Source organism: Phaseolus vulgaris, chromosome 6, assembly GCF_000499845.2.
Source record: "Phaseolus vulgaris cultivar G19833 chromosome 6, P. vulgaris v2.0, whole genome shotgun sequence".
Classification (NCBI taxonomy): domain Eukaryota; kingdom Viridiplantae; phylum Streptophyta; class Magnoliopsida; order Fabales; family Fabaceae; genus Phaseolus; species Phaseolus vulgaris.
The window spans coordinates 17,589,010-17,612,284 of record NC_023754.2 but is presented as its reverse complement, the minus strand read 5'-3'; the positions used below and the strand labels follow the sequence as shown (position 1 = coordinate 17,612,284).

The following is a 23,275-nucleotide window of genomic DNA, read 5'->3' as shown; positions in this document are numbered from 1 at the left end:
AAATCGAGTTGATGATGAGAAAATACAAACGAAAATATCTGAAGAACATGAAAAGTTTAAAATTTTTACTTTTCTTTATGAAATTTGAAATGCTCAAATTTTAATTAATTCAATTATTTATTTTGAAATTTCAATCTTTTATAATATATTGTCCTGAAACATTTTAATTTTTTTAAAATGAATTAGTCTCTTTAAACAAAAAAAAAAAATTAACCATTTTTACAATAATTGAAGTCGGTGTATTTAGAAAAGAGTTTCTCTAAAAATAATATGATAAATTCTTAGATTTTGTTTCAACTTTAAATTTCTTAAGATAATATGTTATGAACAATTACTTATATATACACATATATATATATATATATATATATATATATATATATATATGAAGAAATGTTTTTTTGAGAATGTGTAATTTTTAAATTTAAAGAATTATAAAATTAATTAATTTATACACCAATCTTTCCGTATAAATTTTTTTAAATTCATAATCATCTCCACGAAATTTGATAATCACGTCTTCAATATCAAATACTAATCCAAAAATATTCATGGATTACTATTAATAACTTTTCATCTTTACTCAATCAAATCAAACTTCACCATTTAATAAGAATGAACAACATTTCTTAATCTATTACTAATAAGATGTTTGAACAATGACCAACATCTCTTAATCTATTATTAATTAGATGTTTGAACAATGACCAACATCTCTTAATCTATTATTAATTAGATGTTTGAATAATGATTAATATCTCTTAATTTATTAGGATTAGATGTTAGAATATGTATTGAAAGTCATGTTTAATGTGAAGTTTATAGTTTTCATCACATTTCTTAATCTACAAAGTAAGTTTTCTTGAAATTTAACGCTAGAATTCACATTTTTTTATTTATATTTATATTTTTATAACTCAAAATCTTATTTAAGATATAAACTTAAAGATAATATTCTCTACTATAATTTAAGCAAAATAAATTAGGCTACTTTCCACACTTTTTTTTGAACCGATTCTCAATGTAACGTCAATTTATTAACTTTAATAAGAAGAATGATCTTCAAATTCTTACTGTGTTTATTTATTTTAAATTTAATTTAAGTTTCAAGTAAGTATCTAGGTTAAATTGAATATTTTGTCTTTATTAAAAAAATTAATTTATTAAATACTCAAAATTCTATATTTTCAAATCGAATCTTCACCTTTTAATTTTGTTATTAACTTTGTTTAGTTACCATATTTATTTGTCTTTAATACTATTTTTTGTATTAATATTAAACATACTATTAACAATAAAATTAAATAATAAAAAATGAATTAAAAATATTTTTTTTAATACTCAATATATTAAAAAATTAAATTTATCCTTAAAGCTTAATTAAACCTTTATTTTATTTAGAATGACACGAGCCATTTTATTTATAAAACAAAGCACAAGTTTTGTTTTTGACAATAAAAAATTATCAAAACGCATAGTAATCTCATGCATAGTCCATGGCGTGCGTATGAAATTAAGAAAAAGAGTACAAAAATACAAAACGCACGAGAGAAACAAAACATGAGCGATGGCGAGTATTATTGACCATTGACTAGAGTGTCGGCTCAGATCTTCCAAGTCCCCCTCAATCCAACGGTTTTCATTCTCTTTTCAAATAGCATTCTCTTTCTTCTTTCTTCTTTCTTGTTTCTTCTTTCTTCTTCACCCACCATTGTTGCAACCCTGCAAACTCCAATACCCACGTTTTAAGTTCCGATATTTCGTATCTGGGTCTCTCTCACTCGCTTCGAATGTTACCTTTAGAGTATCACTATCACTATTTCTCAGCTTTAACCCACACCAAATTAAAACCCTACCAACCATTTTCCCGCGCAAATTCTAGGGTTTCCCTTCCCCCCCTCGACGACACCCTCCGTCGTTTTCGATTCCCAAATTCGCCTAACGATTCTCTTAGGTACGGTTTGTGGGGTCACCACCGATCATCATGGGCGTGTCGTTCTGCCGGAGAACCAGATTCCGCGGCGGATTCCGGCGAGGAGAAGACCGGCGACGATGACGCCGGTTCGAACCGGGGGAAGGGCGGGTGGTGGTCGCGTTGGCGAAGGTGGCGGTGGCAGCCACTGATTCAGGTTCAGGAAATTGGAATTCTGCTTTTGCAAATAGGGATTGGGTTCTTCGTCATGCGGTTGCTCCGACCCGGAATCCCACTGCCCGGGTCGGATCCTAAGGCTGCGACGGTGTTTGTGAGTGTGCCTTATAGTGAGTTTTTGAGTAGGATCAATAGTGACCAGGTGCAGAAGGTGGAGGTGGATGGGGTCCACATCATGTTCAAGTTGAAGGCTGATGTTGGAACAAGCCATGATGGTGTTGGTGATGTTATTGCAGGGAATGGTGGTGGTGGCAGTAGTAGTATTACTAGGTTGCAGGAATCAGAATCTTTGGTGAAGAGTGTTGCACCAACTAAGAGGATAGTTTACACTACCACAAGGCCAAGTGATATCAGAACTCCCTACGAAAAGATGCTGGACAATAAGGTGGAGTTTGGGTCCCCGGATAAGCGATCTGGCGGATTCTTTAACTCTGCACTGGTAAGCACGTGGCAACACTTGTGTTGTGTGTGATTTTAGAGATATATGAAGTTTGATAATTAAACTAGAACTAGGCATTATTACTGTGGTGCTGGAAACTTTTTAATGTAAGTTCTAGCTTATCTGGATTTAGTTTGGAGCCATGGCGCCATACGATCCATTTAGCCGACTTCACACAGCGGGACAGGGCTTTTGTTCTGTGAGGAGGTTGATCCCGGAATTGGATATCAAGAGCCTCTGATAGAACACCAATTGATTAAGTAACAAAGTATAATGATGAACATTGAAATCATACACAATCTAACAATACACCTGCTTTCCCAAAAACAAACGTTTCCTATAGTGGGTATTCTTTTACAAAACCTACTATCAGATATATACACTTAATACGTATCTATACGTGGTTATTTTCTTCACAGTACTACCATCCTGCAGTTTCTAACATGGAACTAACTAGTAACTACCAGCATTAATTTTCTACACATAGTTTTCATCCTGGAGTTTTAGTACAAAACTAAAGGTAGGTGTTTTCTACAAATAACTACCTCAATCTCTCACTTACCGTCAGTCTTACACCACCCTAGTTATTTTCTTTTACCTTATTTTGGGGGCAGGATGGTGTTTTGAAGCTTAATGTTCTTGTTGCAGTGTGTACAGTTGTTTGAATAAATAAATTTGAGACCTGAAAGAGGAATACAAATTATGCTTATTTCTCAGAATGAAGCTACAATGATGGGGGTGGACTAAAAATCTAGGTATTTAAGTGTTTCCTTCTTCTTGAAGAGAGCAGTTAGAGTGGTGGATGCAGCTCCCATCCTTTGTAAACCTTTATACTATTTGGGAAGGATAATTTTCTGAAAGCCACCATAGCCCCGTTTGGAGTATTAATTTCTTAAAGCATCAAATTACTTTGATTGCTTAATAGTAGCTAGCTTTTTATTGGATTCATAAGGATCTGCACAAAATAATACAAAAAACCATCTGAAATTTGTTTAGTATGCAATATTCTATTTGAGACCTGAAAGAGGTACAATAATTATGGTTATTTTTGTTGGTTTAAAAAGAACAAAAGCAGTGGCTAACAGAAGATAAAACTGTGAAGTTGCAGAACTTGATGAAAGAATAGAGTGCAACAGAAAGTGCTTTCTCTAGCATCTTACTACCTTAATGCAACTTAATTAAAATACATTCTGAAATAACTGATTCTAGTAATCACACTAATAACTTAGCTAGCTAATCTACTAATGGCTAATGAAACAAAACAAATTAATTTATTCAAACTGAAACAAGCAAGAAACGTTCCTAAATATATGCAACATCCAAAGGCACATTCTCAACACTCATTCTTGTTTTGGAGGTGGCAAACTCCTAGCTTCTTCCTTAGGAATTCAAACTGCTGAGTGGATAAGATTTGGTGACCATGTTAACAGCTTGGTTTGCTATACGGCAGTAAACCAGGCTTGCATCACCATTTTCTTGAACTTCTCTTAAGTGAAACGACTTCACATTAAAATGCTTGGTCTTCCCATGAAACACAGGATTAGTCAAAATTGTTGCTTGGTTATCAACAAAAATGTCTATGCTTTTATCTTGCTTCTGACCAAAGTCTGTAAAGTATTGTTCAACCAAATAACTTGATTCACAGTTGCAATAAACTCAGTTGGATCACCAAGAGAAAACACCTGAACCAATAATTTGAAGTCTTGTACTTGGTAGTACTTGACACCGCCCCTTTGATGTATCCCACAACTTTTTTTGCTGCCTCAAAGTGCAGTTCACTAGCACAGGGCATGAATCTTGACAACACACTAACTGGAAATAAAATGTCAGGCTTTGTGGATGTAAGATACATTAGACATCCAACCAAGCTTCTAAAATGTGCTTCATCAACTTTATCAGCTCTATCCTCCTTGTTGAGCATCTACTTTTGATTCATAGCAGTTTTCATTATTTTACGTTCATCTAGCTGAAACTTATTTAGGATCTTCTTTGCATATTCTTTGGGACAAATAAAAATCTCACTCTTTCATTGCAGCTTACCATTTTGCTCCATAGTAGCTTCTTCAAAACTGTCTGGTTCACACAGCTATATTGCAGACTTCTGCATTGCTTCTCTGGTAGATGTCAGAAAGCAACCTTGTCCTCGAACGGGTGTATCATCTACTCTATCTTTAACCTCCAGTGCAACAATTTGTTTCTTCTTTGAGTCACTTCGACACCATTTTTCGTCCTCCGTGAAATGCATACCTCTGCTTTTAAGAATTTTCCCAGTTTTAGGCTGAAAAATACTATAAGCTTTAGAGATTGTGCTGTAGCTTATAAATATTCTTAGTTCAGCCCTTTTGTCAAGCTTGTCACGCTTAACTTGAGGTACACATGAGTAGCACAAGCAACCAAATATTTTTTTAAAGTTTAGGGAAGGTTTGGTTTGATCAAGTGCTTACCGCAAAGCCAAAAATATAGTTGTAGGGTACAACTCTTTCTACTTAAGAGTGTAGCAGCCCAAACACTACAATTTGGTTGTAACTTGGCTCACATGACCTATGGAACAATTGATGCACCTTGCAACAATCTTCCCCCTTAGCAATTGTCCAGTTGGGAATCAAATTCTTCTATTGTGACTTGACTCACTTGGTCTATGCATAATTGATGCAACTTTCAAAATCTCCCGCTTAACAATTGTTCCACTGAAAATTGAACTCTTGACCTTGAATCTGTACCAATTGTTGAATCAAACTCTTACTACTAGGTCAAAAGTTATAGTTGATAGTTAGAAGACAACTCTGCGTAGTAGTTCAAGTGTCAATATCAATACCTACAGTGAAGGGGCTGGACTAAAATGTTAGCACTTAAGTGTTTTCTTCTTGAAGAGAAGTTAGAGTTGTGATTGCAGCTCCCATCCTCTGTGAATCATTATGCCAGTTTAGAAGGATAATTTTCAGAAAGCCACAAGAACCCTATTTGGAGTACTAATTTCTTAAAGCATGAATTACCTTGATGGTTTAATAATAGCTAACTTTTATATTGGATTCATAAGAACAATCTGCACAAAATAACAAAAGCCATTTTGAAATTTGTTGAGTATGCATTATTGTATTTGTAGTTTATGACTAGGTTATTTTCGCTTTCACTAGTATTGAATTATCAATTCAATATTGTCACTGGTTCAAAATATTGATCTGCTTATCCCAATTAGTTATACATTTCCTTGATTTTCGAGGTAGATTCCATAACTATATGACACATCACACGTGGCATACTGACTTCATTCTCATATTCACAGATAGCCTTGTTTTATGCTGCTGTGCTTGCAGGGCTTCTCCATAGAGTCCCTGTGAGCTTTTCTCAGGTGTGAGTTTGCATTCTGTCCCTTCTTAATTCCTTGGACCTTCTCATACAACCTAGGCTTCCTATAACTTTAAAATGATATTTTTTTCTTAATAATTTTATGCTGCACAGCATACAGCCGGTCAGATTCGGAACCGCAAATCTGGCACTTCTACTGGTAAGAAGTCATCTGAACAAGGAGAAATAGTAACTTTTGCTGATATTGCTGGTGTTGATGAAGCTAAAGAGGAGTTAGAAGAGATTGTGGTAAGCTGGAATCTTTTATCATTTTTCACCACTTACAGTCTGTTGGATTAAAGGCTTTTATTGTTCAGCTTAATCTTATATTCTATTTTTCCGTTTTTCTGGTGGTACATGGTTTTAATTTTGACTATGCTGATGTTCACTGGCCAGGAATTTCTTCGAAATCCAGACAGATATGTAAGGCTTGGTGCTCGCCCACCTCGTGGTGTTCTCTTGGTAAGTTATAGTTAGAATATCTGAAAAATTATACTCATATACCAGGATGGAACCATATGTTGTATTAGCCAACTCTATAGTTGTGAATAATTATTTGAGAATGGGTCACGTATGTCTAATTTTATTTGGGAGAAATTCCTGGGTTAAAAATCCAGCAGGATTGTCTACTTCCTGACACTAAGGCAGTGTCTTGAGATTTTAAAAGACTATTTTAGCATAAAAATGTCTTCTGGATTTTAAAAGACTACGTAGTAATGTTAAGACTTAAAAGATTAAGACCTTTATGACCAAGATTTTTTAGTTTAGATTTTATTTGATTTATATTGTAAGAATTTAAAATTTTAAATGATTTGAAAAGACTCCATGGATTTTTAGAAAACATTCAATATTACCAGAGTCAATGAAAAAATAGTGAAGAATTGATAGGATTGACAAGGAAAAGTGAAACCAACACAATTTTTTAATAGCTAATAGATTCTAGCTTTATGTTCGTCTAAACTACATTTGTCCTACATATATAAGCTGTACTAGCCTTCTACACATTAACATTTTCTCACTTTGCTCCTGGATATCAATAATAGGCTCAATTTCATTATCTATTAATGCGGAAGTTGAAAATTTGTCAACTGGTTTAACTGAAAATCTGTCAACACGACCATGACACATCTTCAATGAAAAGAGAAAAGATATGTGTGATGGGAGAAAGAAAACTCTGACAACTAGTTGGAATAGAAAGAATAAGTGTCTATGTAAGTCTCGTATTAAAAATCACAAAAAATCCATAGTAAAATGTATTCTATTGAAAGTTGTAATTTTTGAATACTAGAAGACTTTTATAAGTTGCAAGTATTTTTTATTGAATATTATGGAATTTTGTTGTCCTCCTAAAAAATTCTGATAGTTGTGACTGAATAACACAAGACTTCTTTGTATTGTTTAAAAGTCCAAAATTAAATACCATAAGAATTGTTTATCCAAAAAATCTTTTAAAATCCTTTCAAATCCTAATCCGGTACCTTCTAACATATTTTCTCATATTTAAGTGATGATTAACTTGCAATATAGAGGACCACTATCGTGTTGTGCATGGCATAGATAGTCTTGGGCATAAATTTTTTAAATGTTTTAACTTCTGTTCATGTGTGAAGATTTTTAATATTGCTTTAGATTGTCATCTAGGCAGTGAATATCTATTGGTTATCTTACAGGTGGGTCTTCCTGGCACAGGTAAGACTTTACTAGCAAAGGCTGTGGCTGGGGAAGCTGATGTGCCATTTATAAGTTGTTCTGCTAGTGAGTTCGTGGAATTGTATGTTGGTATGGGTGCCTCTCGTGTTAGAGATCTATTTGCAAGGGCAAAAAGGGAAGCTCCGGCCATAATCTTTATTGATGAGGTATATATATGTGTGTGTGTATTCTTCTTTTGTGGTTTGGGAAAGATTAATTAAAGATTTCAACTGTTTTTGGGATAGAAAAGTTGTTTGCAATTTCAGCTGCATGTATGAGATAGTAGCTGGAATTTGTAAAAGATTTATTTTTTTTCTGAAAAAATAAACTAATTTTATGAATATGTTTGTAACTTGTGATTATTTCTCAACAGTTTATTTTCCTTTTCAAGCTTTGTACATATTTTTTGTTTTGTCCAAATGAAATTACACGTCTTGAAATAACTTTTTGGCAGACTTACCACGATTCTAATTGTAATAATTGAGTATTCAAATAATTTCATTTTTACGGTTATCCTAAACACACCTACTATATTAATCAGATCAACATTTCTTTTGGTATGCAGATAGATGCTGTAGCTAAAAGTCGTGATGGAAAATTTCGCATGGTCAGCAATGATGAACGAGAGCAAACCTTGAATCAGTTGCTCACTGTCAGCATTCTTATGACATTTTTTTTCTTGTGAATGTAAAGAAATAAATAAGTAAAACTACCCTAATAAAACTAATTTGTTAAAGTTGCTTGGCAGGAGATGGACGGTTTTGACAGCAATTCTGCAGTGATTGTTCTTGGAGCTACTAATAGGTCAGATGTCTTGGACCCTGCACTTCGCCGGCCAGGAAGATTTGATCGTGTAGTTATGGTCTGTATTCTATTTTTAATTTTTAATACATGACGTCCTATGGTTTAAACATTGATATTAATTGACAATTATCAACATTATGTATATCTTTAATAAACTTCCCATAATTATTAGGTAGAAACACCTGATAGGATTGGAAGAGAAGCCATCCTAAAAGTTCACGTTTCCAAGAAGGAACTTCCTTTAGCCAAGGATGTTGACCTTGGTGACATTGCTTGTATGACCACTGGTTTTACTGGGTAAGTATGCTGCTCACGCTCACCTACTCTCCCTTTTTTGAAAATATAGATTGGAATTTCAGTTGGAAACTTGTTCATCATTACCTTCCACCCAGTGGGATAAAACTATTGTTGTACTTTTTACAATGCTATTAAAAACATCATATTTTAATCCCTCTGAAAGATTCAAACAACCAATGAAATGGGGATTCAATTCGTCAAATCACTAAAAGCATGTGATTTTTTTAATTGAACTGGTATGCTATGAAATGTTTTTACATGATATTTTTTACCCGCTTTAAAAGTTAGTGACCCCCAATTTGGTTCAACACTGTTTGAAGCTGCTTTCATTTTGTTCCATTGGGGAACTCTAACATTGAACTACCCCTTCTTCACTAGGCATCTGCAACAATGAAAACTGAACTGCAGCTTCCGCCCATCATTTTGTCTCTGTTCTATTTTTTGCTTGAACTTGCATTTCTTTGTTTCTCTGTTGAAATTGGGTTTTTATGCTTTTGCTGTTTCTGTTTGAATGTACCCTCTTGCTCTCTTCTTGTTCCCCACACCCACCTTCTTTTCGTTTCCTTGTTCCCAGTTGGCGGAGCTGAAGATGAGGATCAAATGTTGGATCATTGTGATTATAATGCGGCACATTTGTTAGATTAGACATCTAGACTCTAGGATTAGAATATTACTATTTGCTTGAGGTGTTCAAATTTTATGCCTTGTTAGTTATAACTTGACATGTTGTGTACTTGTGTTTTGGAGTTGTTAAGCTTTTACTACTTTATGGGCTATGACTTGTGAATATGATGCATCACATTTATGGAATATGGGTTATAAATAGACTGACTTGCATATATATGAATTTATATGAATATGAGCGAATGTATATTAATTTTGGTAAATCTTGTGATTCTATTTACAATTTTTATCCCTTCCCTAAAGGTAAAATTCATGATTTTGAATACCTTGTTACATTGTTACAGAGCAGATCTTGCAAACCTTGTAAATGAGGCTGCTTTACTGGCTGGAAGACAAAATAAAATTGTGGTGGAAAAACTTGATTTCATCCAAGCTGTAGAAAGATCTATAGCTGTAAGTCAAATGTTCTCACGATGGCCTATAATTCACTCTAATTAGTTGGTCTTTACTGCCCTACTGACAGTTGTATGTTATGGATAAAAGTAGTCTAGCTTGGATTCGAGTAACAGCCGACATAGACTGTTTTGATGACCTTTGGTTCTTTTAATGTTCTTGGATGTTTATGTATCTAATTTTTTAATACTTGACTGTTACCATATGTAGTTTGGTCTGATTTTTCTTGCTGTCAAATTAACATGAAATTAAAAAATTCAGTTCTGCAATTGGTTGTGTTAAATATGAACTGAATTATTTGTTTCAGGGCATAGAGAAGAAGACTGCCAAGTTGAGAGGAAGTGAGAAGGCTGTAGTTGCACGACATGAGGCTGGTCATGCTGTAGTAGGTACTGCAGTTGCAAAGCTTCTTCCTGGACAGCCACGTGTCGAGGTAAATGGTTGAAGATGCTATGTTACTGGTAACTAAAAAATGTCACTAACTTGTTTTTGCTTATCTTTATTGGGTTGGGGATGAGAGATGAGGTGATTGGGTTAATATTCAAGCATTTTTGCATTGGGGATGATATTTGGAAATTCTAGCTGTTATGGTGAATAATAATGTATAAAGTTCTGGAGATATCTGATAAATAGAAGTGAGGTGAAATTGTGAAAATCTTAGATAGGAGGCTTCTGCAAGCAAAGTGTTGTATTTACCGTGCTCCATTAAGTTTGGGTTGTGCTTCATTTTTTTTTATGGATCGTCATATTATCTGTAAACAAACAATCACAGTTGTAGAAGTTACTCTTAAAATTTGCAGCCTACTTGTGTATATGTAAGTTATATCTTGGAAATCTATATGTTGCTCTTCATTAATCATCATTAAATACTTTTTAAGGATATTCAACGCCGTAATATCTTGTATGTCATCAGAAACTAAGTATATTGCCAAGGTCAGGAGGGGCTTTGGGCTTTACTTATATTCCTCCAACAACTGAGGATAGATACTTGCTATTTGTTGATGAGTTGCATGGTCGCCTGGTGACCCTTCTTGGAGGACGTGCTGCTGAAGAAGTTGTTTTTTCTGGTCGAGTATCAACAGGAGCACTTGATGACATACGACGAGCAACTGACATGGCGTACAAGGCTATAGCTGAATATGGTCTTAATCAGACCATAGGCCCTGTGTCAATAGCCACTCTTTGTAGTGGTGGAGTTGATGAGTTTGGGGGAGCAGTTCCTTGGGGAAGGGATCAGGTCGTGCAGTTCTGTGACTTTTTCTTATTCAATTTTTTGCTTATGCTGATTTTAGTTTGAATTCAACAGGGACATCTTGTCGATCTTGTTCAAAAAGAGGTGCAAACATTACTGCAATCTGCACTGGCTGTAGCACTCTCCATTATTCGAGCAAATCCTACTGTTTTGGAGGGTCTTGGTGCTGATTTGGAAGGTAATATGTTTACTGTTCTTAATGTTAGGTGATTTAGCAGTTCGGCCATTACAAATCAATAGTGATTAATACATGCAATATCTTTAAACATACTTAAATGATTAATTGACATGTTTAGGGTTAAGGGTCACTGTTTAAATAAAGAATATAATCAATTATACTTGAACGTGTTCAAGTACACAACTCTTGATATCAATGTTACATGCCCCCTATCTGTTTGGCCTGAAATGTGAACGAAGGCTCATCTGACGATATACATGCATGTGTTGCTTGTATCTTCACTTGTGTCATTAAGCCATCAGTGAAATGGCACGAAGAATTATGTTAGGTTTGGATTTAGAACTTCTGTAACCAATCAAGTAGGAGTGGAGATTAGATTTAGGCTTACAAGTTCATTCCACCTGGAGTTTATTGGTCATGTAAGGGATTTTAATTAATTTGGGATGTATTATTTGCTTTCGTGAATGTATATGATACTGATGTTGAAACTCGTCATTCTAGCTTAGTTCTCATGTTCTAGTGGTGCTTATTCTTCAGAAAAGGAGAAAGTTGAGGGTGAAGAGCTACAAAAGTGGTTAAGAATGGTGGTAGCACCAACAGAGCTTGCCACCTTTGTCAAAGGTAAACAACAACCTCTCCTCCCACCGTAGACTGGTTCCTCATAGTTGAGAGCTGTCTACAAGTTATGTGGACTGTAACTTAGGATATGAATTGACATCATTTCCCTGAAGCCGGTGAAGTTATATCTCAAATAGCATGAATTCCACCTTTACAACTTTGTACATTCCTCCTGTAAGGTGAATTTTGGCATCGTTTTTAACAAATAGCCAGCCTGTTGTCTGCGTTATAATTCACTCAACCAAATCTCCAAAGCTATGGGAAATGGAAAGCTTCAAAATTTACGCATCAATGCCTCTTCACCGGTTCCACAAGTCTTGGTGCCACCTTTATTACATAAATGTTGTTAGATGAATGTGTTTTTACGCTGACAATTATTGTGGTCACATGTGATTGCCTGCAAATGTAATTACTTCTGTACAGTTTGATTCTGTGAAATATGAAAAACTCTGCTATGTGTTACTCCAAAAATATCTTGGCAGAATTGCTAGTGACCCATTTCCAAATGGTGGCCTCTTTTCTTCCAAAAAATAAAACAGCTCTGGCCCCATAAATCATAATCAACTGCAGTCGAATTGAGGTAACATCTTGAGTGTAGGGGTAGAGTATATGAAACATTGACCTTTGGATAATAGACGAATTTATTATTTTGTTCCTAGTCCATTTTTACAGGCATGAATGATAGTGATGATTTTGTATTGTTATGGTAAGATAATTGATATTTTGAAGCAAGTCTAAAATATCTGTTGCCGTCTGAATGCAACACTCCGTACCTGCTAAATGTTTATGTTTATGGTGTCATTTCATTTCATGTCAGTCACGTTCTCCTGCCTTTCCTCTGCTCTAAAGAGTGAATACAAAAAGTAGATAGTTTCAGTTCTCTTTTGATTCCATCCAAAGCTTAAGTGCTAGTTTTAAATTGCATTATCTTTGAATTGAGTCACAATTTTATGAAAATTAAAATATATTGAATTATAATTTTGTCAAATTTGAGTTGTTTTATTTGTAAAATGTTATGTCTTGATAATGTATTTTAAAATTTCTAATCTAAATATAAGTTAAGAGTATTCTGTCACAGGAATGGAAGAATAAAAAAAGCGAGTGAAAAAGAGAGTTGTTTTGTTAAAAAGAAATGAGTGAAAATAAAATTTGTTTTATTTGTTATTAATAATATATATTGTTAATAATGTTGTTATTAAAAATAAATAAAATTATAGTCACATAATCAAATATAAGAATATTTTCATTTATACAAGTATTAAAAAATGCATATAATTATGTTATATATTTCGTAAGAGTTAAATATTAAATATGTTTTTTTTTTCTGTATTATAATACAAAATTAATTTTTTTTCTAATTCAAATTTTAGATTGTTCAGTACTATGGAAATGATTATGATTAGAATGAGTATTTGAAATTATTGTTAATTTTTTAAAGATTGTTAGTCTTTTTTCAAAAAATTTGTTTTAATTGCAAACTCTTCATTGTAATTATTTTTTTAGTGGGTTTATGAAGTAGAATTTTAAATTAAATTAGTTATAGATATAATAAAATAAATTTCAATTATTTTTATATTACAAACATTTAATTGATAAGTTTAGATCTAAGATGAAAATCAATTTTATATTATAGCATATTAAAGAAAAACATAATTAACTCATTTGGTAAAGAGTAAAAGTGGTTTGTCAGTGAACCTGTTGTACCAAAGCAACATAAATAACTCAAGTTTTTTGTTCATTTGTTCTTGTAAGGAAGATAAGATAAAAGAAAAGAAAAAGTTGAATTTTCGCATGTGAGGTAAAGTGGCGACAAAGCATTGCATTGGACAAACAAGTACTGAGAAAGAGGAACATGTGATCCCATGCGCCATACTCTATCATTCTCCAATTATATCCATCTTTTCACCCATTCATTCCCTTCAATCAATAATACTTTTTTCTACCAGAAAGGGAAAGGTAAAAAAATTTAAATATTTATTTAAATTAATGATTTTTATGAATTTATATTAAATCAAGTTATCACATAAAAGTACTTTATTGTAATAATTAATTGATATAATGAGACAAGAGTTAAGTAGCATTTGATAATAATTATAAGTTTAATTTGATGTTTTAAAATAGCATTTTTGTTAAAAATTATTTGAGATCTAATTAAAGATTATTGTTGATATGATTTTTACGTTAATTATTATAAAAACTTTACAAATTCACTATAAGTCAATATATGACTGTAATTTTATAAAAAAAAAATTTAATTATATTTCTTAATTCATGTAGGGAAATTCAAAATGATAAACAAAATGGGATAGAGGAGTAAATGAAAAATGTTAACAAAACAACACACTCTTTAATATATATTTTCGAGCAAAATTTTTATTATTCACTAGCTTACTAAAAAATGTTAAATATAGTAAGCCTTACTTCTTATGTAATAACATTCAAACAAAATAGCTTTAAAAAAATCCAAACATAGTTTTCTGTATAATTTAACCAACAACAACAACAACAATAATAATAATAATAATAATAATAATAATAATAATAATAATAATAATAATAATAATAATAATAATAATAATAATAATAATAATAATATAAAATGTATTGCTAGCACTTATCGAGAAAAAAATATTAATAGCATATTTTTTAATACACCTTTTAAAATAACTCTGTATTATTAATTAAATTGATTGAAAATATTTTTTTTACGCACTTATTTAATTAAATTTTACGAATATATTTTTAAGCATAAGAGCATTTCTAGAGCTAATATTCTAATGTGTTTAATTTGAAAAAAACAAAAATCAAATATTGAAGAGATCTTATCTTATATACATCCAGTTTCTTTCGCTTAAGAAAATTTTGTGTATAAGAAACAAATTCTGTAGAATAAATATATGAATTTTAAAGTAAAATTTCTAAGTAAATTTTTTTAAACATTATTAAGTAAACAAATATAAAATATATAATTTTTATGAATTTTTTATGGACGTCTTTTGTATACGGGTTGATGTATTGAAATATCTCGTATTTATTAATTGGTTTTCTTTTTTATAAAAAAAATATAATTTTATTTTATAATTAAAATAAAATTAAATGTGTTTTGATATAACACTATAAAAATGAAAAAAATATTGGGGAGATTATAAAAAATAATTTAAGAAACTCTTCTAAAAAATGTCTTTTTGAAAACGCCCTTTTGAATTTTGGATCACTTCATTACATCCATCTTTATTAATATTAATAACTCCATTTATTATTTTACACTCCCTATTTATTTACAATAACGATTTAATGTTTTTTTACTTAAATCATGAAAGTTAATTAATTTTTATTTTTAATGTAATTTTAAGATCATTATTTTTATTGTAGGTTTAAATGAGTTATCAATTATATGATTATATCTCTTTCAATTCTCTTGGTTCAATGCATATTTATTCGTTATTAGTTTTTTCTCTCTCTATATATATTATTATAACTATTTTTATCCTTCTATGTTAAAAATGTATATTATCAAAGTTTTAAAGGAAGTAAATTAAATATATCTTACAGTTAATTAATAACTCCACTTACTATTTTGTAAACTACAATAAATTATAGTAGTAATTAACAACTATGAGTTTCAGACACTTCTTCTTAAATGACGTATCCGTGTCGGACACACGTATTCATGTCGACTCGATGAAGTGTTCAATTCAAAAAAATATTTATTAAATTTTTAAAAATTCTAGCACGGTTCTAACACAATTTTAAAAGATATAAATACAATAACTTTCTAAAAACTCAAATTTATTGTATAAATTATTATTATAATTATAAAAATAAGAAGAAACTCTTTTGAACCAGTCATGAAAAATAACTTCCGGTTCTCAAAAGAATCTGAAACATACTTTTACACATAAATATTTATTTTCAATTTATATAATTCAAAATTATATAATATATAAATTCGTGTTCCATATCTTACATTTTAAAGATTATACGTATCTTTATGTCCATATCCGTATCATTGTGCATGTCATATCTATGCCACATACATTAACAATAAATGTGATAAAAATATTGTGTGAAATTAGAGAAGATGGGCGCATGCTGTTTCCTTACATGTCATCCAATTATTAGTGGATTTTAGAGATTTGGTTGGAAAATATCTAAGCTGGAATCACGAGTCCCACCTCACTCACTCTACATGCAACCATCTCCACTCTGTATAAATGCAACACTCTCTCTCACAATTCAGTTCAACCATTCACTGCACAACTCATTCTGCCATTGCCTTATTGCAGATAAGATCAACCCTTTTTCCTTCAGGTTCTCTCTCTTCTCTCTCTTCCCATCTTTCCTGTGTTTTTCACTTCTTGCATGTGTTCTGGTCTTTTTTTTACATCTATACACACACATATGTATTTGTTTTCTTTTTTGTGATTTTTTGGATAATTCTGCATTATGGGTTGTTTGGTTGTTGAAATATATTTTGGAAAGATGGGGTGTTGCTGGAAGGAAAAGGGTTAGGTGGATATAGTGAAAGTCTCTGGCTTTGGCTTGTTATGGATGAATCCTCACTCAACCCCTGGTGATTTTGGATGTGGATTTCTTTTGTTTTTATAATATTAAGTTTTAAAATGAATATTTGAGAATTGGAACGAATGTCATTTATATGTGGAAAAGATGATATCACTTGCTTCTATTTCATCATTACTATTTCTAGCAAAGAATGTTTGTTTCTTTCCCTAATGATTTTTGTTGTTGTTGTTGGTGTTTTAAGGATTTGGGCCCTTATTAAAGGAAGGGCCGAAAGGGTGTGTGTACTTTTTAAAGAGGAAATTGTGGAATTATAAATTTGGTGAAAATAGAGTTTTGGTCCCTTATTTACATTTTAGGTTTCAATTTTGGCCTAAAATGGAAAAAGGGACCATAGTGGAACTTTTTAAAATTAAGGGATCAAATCAAAACCTAAAATGTAGATTAGAGACCAAAATTATATTTTAGCCTATCAATTATAATGTTAATTGAAAAATGGCTTAAGTAGATTTTAACAACTTTATATTTTTATTATAAAATTGAACATCCTTTTAGTCTCCTTATAAAATAATGTTTGGCTTTTTTCCGTACGGATAAAGTACTTTCAATCCCTAAAAAAATAGTATTTTTTTTAAAATTGCATGATGTAAGATACCTTTTTCCATAAATGGGGATCGAAAGGAGGTTTTTTGTGGAGAACAAGCACCACATGTTACCTTTAGATAAAGAAAAACGATTTTTTATACCCCATTTTTCCTTTGCTCCAAATTACACATTCTTTAAATGTTGGATTATATATGTGATAGGGGTATTTTTTAAAATAATAGATATAAAATGAATGTAATTTGGAGCCTTGGGTGTCAAATTATCACTTCTCTTAGATAAATGAGGAGAAAAGGGAAATAATTTATTTTTGGAGGACTAAAATTGTTCATATTTAGAAGATTAAAAACATATTTAACTTTATATTATATATAACTGTTTTGTTGATTACTAATCAGCACTCTTTTTAACAGCTTCATAATTTTATCCTTTGGTCACTGAGGATACTTGGTACTTTAGCCTCTAAACATCGATTGCTTTAGAGGAGTTAAATCCTTTTTTTTAACATTTTCCATAAAGAGGATGAAAAACCAATATCACTGGTTTTGAAGTGAATTTTCTTAGGGTCAGATTCCATTTCTAAGCGGCTCTCTAATCTGATCATCACCCTAAAGAGCATGATTATGAAGTTAATTGAATAACTAATTTGTAGAATTCGTATGAGTATTGAGATAAACATATTTAGACATTGTGCTGCAGGTTTGTTGTAAATTAACTAACATTTTGTCTTTCAAAACATGAATACTGTAGCTCTGTGTCAAGATGGCATCAGTGCATGCTAATGTGACATCACTTGTTTGCAAGAATGGCAACCATGCTTCTCAATCGAAATTTCCAAGTTCTACATTCTTGCCCGGATTTGATGTTGTTGGACGTGTTTCAAGTGCTTGGAAGAAGGAACTTGTTCCATCTTCCATGGCCTTGGTACCTAGAGCCACATTAACATTTGATCCTCCAACTAGCAATTCAGGCAAAACCAAACAAAAGAAGCACACTGTTGACCCTGCTTCTCCTGATTTTCTTCCTCTTCCGTCCTTTGAACAGTGCTTTCCAAAGAGCACTAAAGAACACAGGTAATCTTTATCTTCTTCTTTTATTAGTTTATACAATTAGGAGAATTTAATTACAGATTGCATGGCTTTCCATGCCTCTTTTAACAAACTGGATATGGACACAACTCACTGGGGGTCCTTGGACAACTTACCAGAATTAATTTACGATCCATTCATGTGCACAGGGATGTCATTCATGAAGAAACTGGTCATGTGCTCAAAGTTCCCTTTCGTCGAGTTCACCTGTCTGGGGATGAAGGACACTTTGACACCTATGACACTAGTGGTCCCCAAAATATAAACCCAAGGATAGGTATATATGTAATGTTAATATTTTTGTGCATTTATTTTCCTTGTGACTAATGTTGTGGTAATGAATTTTTTGTGGCGTGAATGAAACAGCTATAATTCCTTTCATAGATACATTCTTAGATTTTATTATTATTACTGTTATTGCTGTTGTCGTCTGTCTAGCAGCATTTGCAGATCCTCTTGATGATATTTAGGCAGAAAGCATTTCATAATTGTAAATGTTCATATCTGGTTTCATAAATTAAAACTGTAACAAGATAAGTTATCCCGTCTGTTCTTCAATCAATGTTCTGTCTATAGCCTATCAAAAGTGGTTCAATCTGTCTTTTCAGAGTACTTGTGTGGTGACTACCTTAAAATGCTGAGCCACCTTAATTCGTTCTGCTTATCTTGCATTTTGAAATTTCCTTTTATTGTTTTTCATTAACAGACCATATATAATATGCAATCTTGTTCCAGATGGTATTTCTTTTTCTGTTGTGTATTTTGAATCTAGTGTCAGTTTATGCTAATCCCAAGTTTCTCCAACTTGCTACCATTATCCATATCCATACGTGCTTATTTCATCAAGGCTTTTAATTTCAGCAATTGAATTAAAACATCATACTCTTGTTTTGAAATGTGTTGTCAGAAATGAATTCAGCCAAATTAACATTTTCATTTGTATGTATCCATTAATTTACCCTGGCTCATATTACTTAAACAAAACCTTAAAGTGATGGAATAGTATTCAGTGCAATCATTGAAGAATATAGTTTTGGCCTTTTATCTATTCTTGCACTAAGCTTTTGGAAACTTACGTTGTTTAATTGATATGTTTTCATGGATTTGATTATTAGGACTCCCAAAGTTACGCGAAGAGTGGGTTGATAGGAGGCAGAAATTAGGTTCACCAAGATTCACTCAGATGTACTATGCCAAGCAGGGAATCATCACTGAGGAGATGCTTTATTGTGCTGCTCGTGAGAAGCTTGACCCAGAGTTTGTGAGGTCAGAAGTTGCTCGTGGACGTGCTATCATTCCTTCAAACAAAAAACACTTGGAGTTAGAACCCATGATTGTTGGAAGAAACTTTTTGGTGAAAGTGAATGCCAACATTGGAAATTCTGCAGTTGCAAGCTCCATAGAGGAGGAGGTTTACAAGGTTCAATGGGCAACTATGTGGGGAGCTGATACAGTCATGGATCTCTCAACTGGTCGTCATATTCACGAAACTCGAGAGTGGATCTTACGCAACTCCTCTGTACCCGTTGGGACTGTACCTATTTATCAAGCACTTGAAAAAGTTGATGGAATTGCTGAAAATCTTACCTGGGAGGTTTTCAGGGACACCCTGATTGAACAAGCTGAACAGGGTGTAGATTACTTCACCATCCATGCAGGAGTTCTTCTGAAATATATTCCATTAACAGCAAAACGCATGACAGGAATTGTGTCCAGGGGAGGATCTATTCATGCTAAGTGGTGCTTAGCTTATCACAAAGAGAATTTTGCATATGAGCACTGGGATGACATACTTGACATCTGCAATCAGTATGATGTGGCCCTATCCATTGGTGATGGTCTAAGACCTGGATCCATCTACGATGCAAATGACACAGCTCAATTTGCTGAACTCTTGACTCAAGGAGAACTGACCCGTAGAGCATGGGAAAAGGATGTGCAGGTGATACAAATATAACATTTTTCATAGCTTGATACTCATCATGGCAAGATGAAATGATTTAGTCTCTAATTTCAATTTTTATTTTGACATCACAGTTTCTGCATACATATCTATTTAATGTGTTAATTTTTATTCTTAGTAGTTATTCAGCATGTACAATTAGGAGTTTCTAGGGATAATTGTGGTCACATTTTATTATTATTAGAACTAATCACTTCGATGGAGATAGACTAACAATCCATCGTGAGAAGTATATTTTAAATGCTGTTGAATTTACCACTGCTTTGATGACTAATGAAGTTCCTAGGTGGTCACTTGAAACTAAATATAATGCACAATGTTTTCATGTTTATATTGTTATATGGTGATCCTGTCTATTTCGTATGATTTTCCGCTATCATCATCTGATCATGTGATATTACCATCGATTTATCTCTTGAGACGATGAGTGCTTATTGTTTACTTTGAGTTACTTTACAGGTGATGAATGAAGGACCTGGACATGTCCCAATGCACAAGATTCCTGAAAACATGCAGAAACAGTTAGAATGGTGTAATGAAGCACCTTTTTACACTCTTGGTCCTTTAACAACTGATATTGCCCCTGGCTATGATCACATTACCTCTGCAATCGGTGCTGCAAATATTGGGGCACTTGGTACAGCTCTTCTATGTTATGTGACTCCAAAAGAACACCTTGGGTTGCCAAACCGGGATGATGTGAAGGTTGGAGTTATAGCTTACAAGATAGCAGCTCATGCAGCTGATTTAGCCAAAGGTCATCCACATGCTCAAGCCTGGGATGATGCATTAAGCAAGGCAAGATTTGAATTTCGATGGATGGATCAGTTTGCTTTGTCATTGGATCCAATGACTGCCATGTCCTTCCATGATGAAACTTTGCCATCAGATGGTGCGAAAGTGGCCCATTTCTGTTCAATGTGTGGCCCTAAATTCTGCTCTATGAAGATAACAGAAGATGTTAGAAAGTATGCTGAGAAATATGGCTATGGAACTGCTGAGGAAGCTTTGCAGCGTGGGATGGATGCTATGAGTGCTGAATTTCAAGCTGCCAAAAAAACTATCAGTGGTGAGCAACATGGTGAAGCTGGTGGAGAGATTTACTTGCCAGAAGCTTACGTAAAATCCAAAGATAGGTGAGACTGGATAAAATATTTTAGTTTTTTAATAAGATGTGCCTTTTCTCATTTCATTTGACATGGATTGTAATGGCATGCTGTGAATCATTCTTTGAATATGCTTGTAAGAAACTTAATCTAATTAAAAATCTCATAAAATAATCCACATCATTGCACAAAGTATTGGTCTCCTGTAGTGACTACAACATGAAGCACCATCCTGTCCTGCAGAATGTTGACATTTCCTCATAGAAGCCAATTTAATTCATGTTATTTAAATGAAAATGACCACAAAAGGGTAGCAGGGTGAACAGGGATCCTATTATCATGGTTTGGGAAGAGTTAAACTTAGACCATCATAGCAAATGAGAAGGGCTATTCCCATCAGTAGAACTGCAGGCTACAAGTTAGCAACCTTACAGTCGCATCAAGGCTCACCTTCTATTATCATAATGACTAGATGTGGGTAAACTATATTTCCACTTTCATTGTTCACCATATAATTTTTATGACACACCAAATTACCATTTGAATTCATGTCATAATAAGATGAATTAGTTTATGCTCTAGTACTTCTTAAGTCTATACTTTAGGAAACTTCTTACCTTTTGGGGTAGGGGGATTAAAAACTAAGGCATCTTCATCTTACCAGCGTCCTGGGCTGGTGCTGTTGAGTAGTGAGCCACAAATGGCACCATATCACTTTCCCTTCTCATGCAATTATACAGTTTTCCCCCCACATGCAATTACGCGCACTTAATGGCTTACAGTTATGAAAATGTTTGCCAACCATTTGCCTTGTCTAGGTGTTTGTCAGCGGAAAATGGAATATCTTATGCATATTATTTTGCAGGACTACATAAATGGAGTAAATCATTTGGAAGAACTTGGAGCTAGCTTTCCAACTGGCCTTTCAGGGTGGGAATGCAATTTCAAGCAGTAGGAGTAGGAGAATAAGTTGTTTGTAGACAGCATTTATGAACTTCATCTTTAGTCAACTTTTGTTTTGTTATCCAATTATCAGCAATAAATTGCTCTAGTATCTTGTTGAATACCATCTTTATCTTTTGGCCATTTTTATTAACCTCCGAGATGCACCAGGGGTGCCTGAATTTGTATAAGCTCTCGCTATCAAGCTGGGAAGCTAGCAGATCAGGCTGAGACAGTCCCTTTGAACCTGATCAGGGTGATGCCTGCGCAGGGAGCGTGCATTTTTTCTTTTTGATGCTTCTGCAGGGCGTTGTCTACGCGATTTGGACCAGCTAATACTGGGAAACAGCAGATACAGCACGTTGGCCATGCCATTTGGTCATGTTTAGAAGTAGTTAAAATGGAAGAGTACTGCTGCATGATCTGAATTAGTATATACCGTTCTTAGATTCAAGATCTTATAATTCAGCATAAAATCCACCTTCACATATGAGAAGAAAAATACTATCAACAAAAAAAATTATCAATCGAATCCATGTGGGTCCTACTATTGTAGCTCTATTTTTCATTTAGTTTTAGTCTCTTATTTTTGAGTGAGCTTCATATGGTTTTCCCTAAAAAATAAAGAACGTTTTGATAGAATGTCATGTTTTCTCAAGTCTCAGATGAGAGAAACATGCTAGTTATAATCAGGTTATGTCTCGAGCAAGATCTAATATTATGCAGAAGACTTGGGGTAAACAAAAGAAAAGTACAATGTTGCTAGCATTTCTTTCTATGAAGAATAAGATTGTCTCTGATAAGACCATGAGAATGCAAGTGCACTCACCATTTTAATCCAACATGTGGTAAATGGCATGAAAATTGTACCTTTAATGAAATTTCTACTGTGGGATAATAGTATCCGGCAGCAGTTCTGGATCCAAAGACAAAATCTAGTTGTTGACTTGAATTTATTTTGGTTGTCTCCTCCCATGCTTGGCATGAAATCTGACAAGCATGGTCTTTTGAAACGATAATGAACAATATTAACCGAAGGTTTCCATCGAATATGAACATGGTGTTTAGTTTAATTATGTGGGAGTCATAGTTCATGATTGAGAACCCGTCAAAACCATTGGCATGTCACGTGGAGGTTGAAAAAACTAATAATTAAAAAAGCTCAGAATAGATATTCTACTTGTGAGAATAACTTGATCGATGT

General features: G+C 33.1%; 2 protein-coding genes across 3 annotated transcripts; both read left to right on the top strand.

Moving 5' to 3' along the window:
- The first annotated feature begins 1,515 nt into the window (after positions 1 to 1,515).
- On the top strand, positions 1,516 to 12,319 carry LOC137831449 (ATP-dependent zinc metalloprotease FTSH 9, chloroplastic-like). The gene is made up of 13 exons (XM_068639128.1): positions 1,516 to 2,588; positions 5,872 to 5,937; positions 6,048 to 6,182; positions 6,330 to 6,395; positions 7,604 to 7,789; positions 8,188 to 8,274; positions 8,371 to 8,484; positions 8,599 to 8,723; positions 9,692 to 9,800; positions 10,108 to 10,233; positions 10,714 to 11,037; positions 11,107 to 11,230; positions 11,768 to 12,319. The coding sequence occupies exons 1-13, from the start codon at positions 1,791 to 1,793 to the stop codon at positions 11,878 to 11,880; spliced, it is 2,373 nt and encodes a 790-aa protein (XP_068495229.1). The 5' UTR covers positions 1,516 to 1,790; the 3' UTR covers positions 11,881 to 12,319.
- Positions 12,320 to 15,900: 3,581 nt separating this feature from the next.
- On the top strand, positions 15,901 to 22,193 carry LOC137831450 (phosphomethylpyrimidine synthase, chloroplastic). 2 transcript variants are annotated; one of them, XM_068639130.1, is made up of 6 exons: positions 15,901 to 16,159; positions 17,723 to 18,045; positions 18,210 to 18,337; positions 19,176 to 20,002; positions 20,483 to 21,159; positions 21,995 to 22,193. In XM_068639130.1, the coding sequence occupies exons 2-6, from the start codon at positions 17,735 to 17,737 to the stop codon at positions 22,002 to 22,004; spliced, it is 1,953 nt and encodes a 650-aa protein (XP_068495231.1). In that variant the 5' UTR covers positions 15,901 to 16,159; positions 17,723 to 17,734; the 3' UTR covers positions 22,005 to 22,193. The 2 variants fall into 2 exon arrangements, with proteins under 2 accessions (XP_068495231.1, XP_068495232.1); XM_068639131.1 differs by lacking the exon at positions 21,995 to 22,193 and having other exon boundaries at positions 15,904 to 16,159; positions 20,483 to 21,163.
- Positions 22,194 to 23,275: the final 1,082 nt, after the last annotated feature.

Coding starts and splice junctions, on each gene's coding strand:
- LOC137831450 (XM_068639130.1), top strand. CDS start 17,735: ATGGCATCAGTGCATGCTAATGTGACATCACTTGTTTGCAAGAATGGC. Junction 18,338..19,175: donor AAATATAAACCCAAGGATAG/GTATATATGTAA, acceptor TTTGATTATTAG/GACTCCCAAAGTTACGCGAA. Junction 20,003..20,482: donor CATGGGAAAAGGATGTGCAG/GTGATACAAATA, acceptor GTTACTTTACAG/GTGATGAATGAAGGACCTGG.
- LOC137831449 (XM_068639128.1), top strand. CDS start 1,791: ATGTTACCTTTAGAGTATCACTATCACTATTTCTCAGCTTTAACCCAC. Junction 7,790..8,187: donor CCATAATCTTTATTGATGAG/GTATATATATGT, acceptor TTTGGTATGCAG/ATAGATGCTGTAGCTAAAAG. Junction 11,038..11,106: donor TTCCTTGGGGAAGGGATCAG/GTCGTGCAGTTC, acceptor TGAATTCAACAG/GGACATCTTGTCGATCTTGT.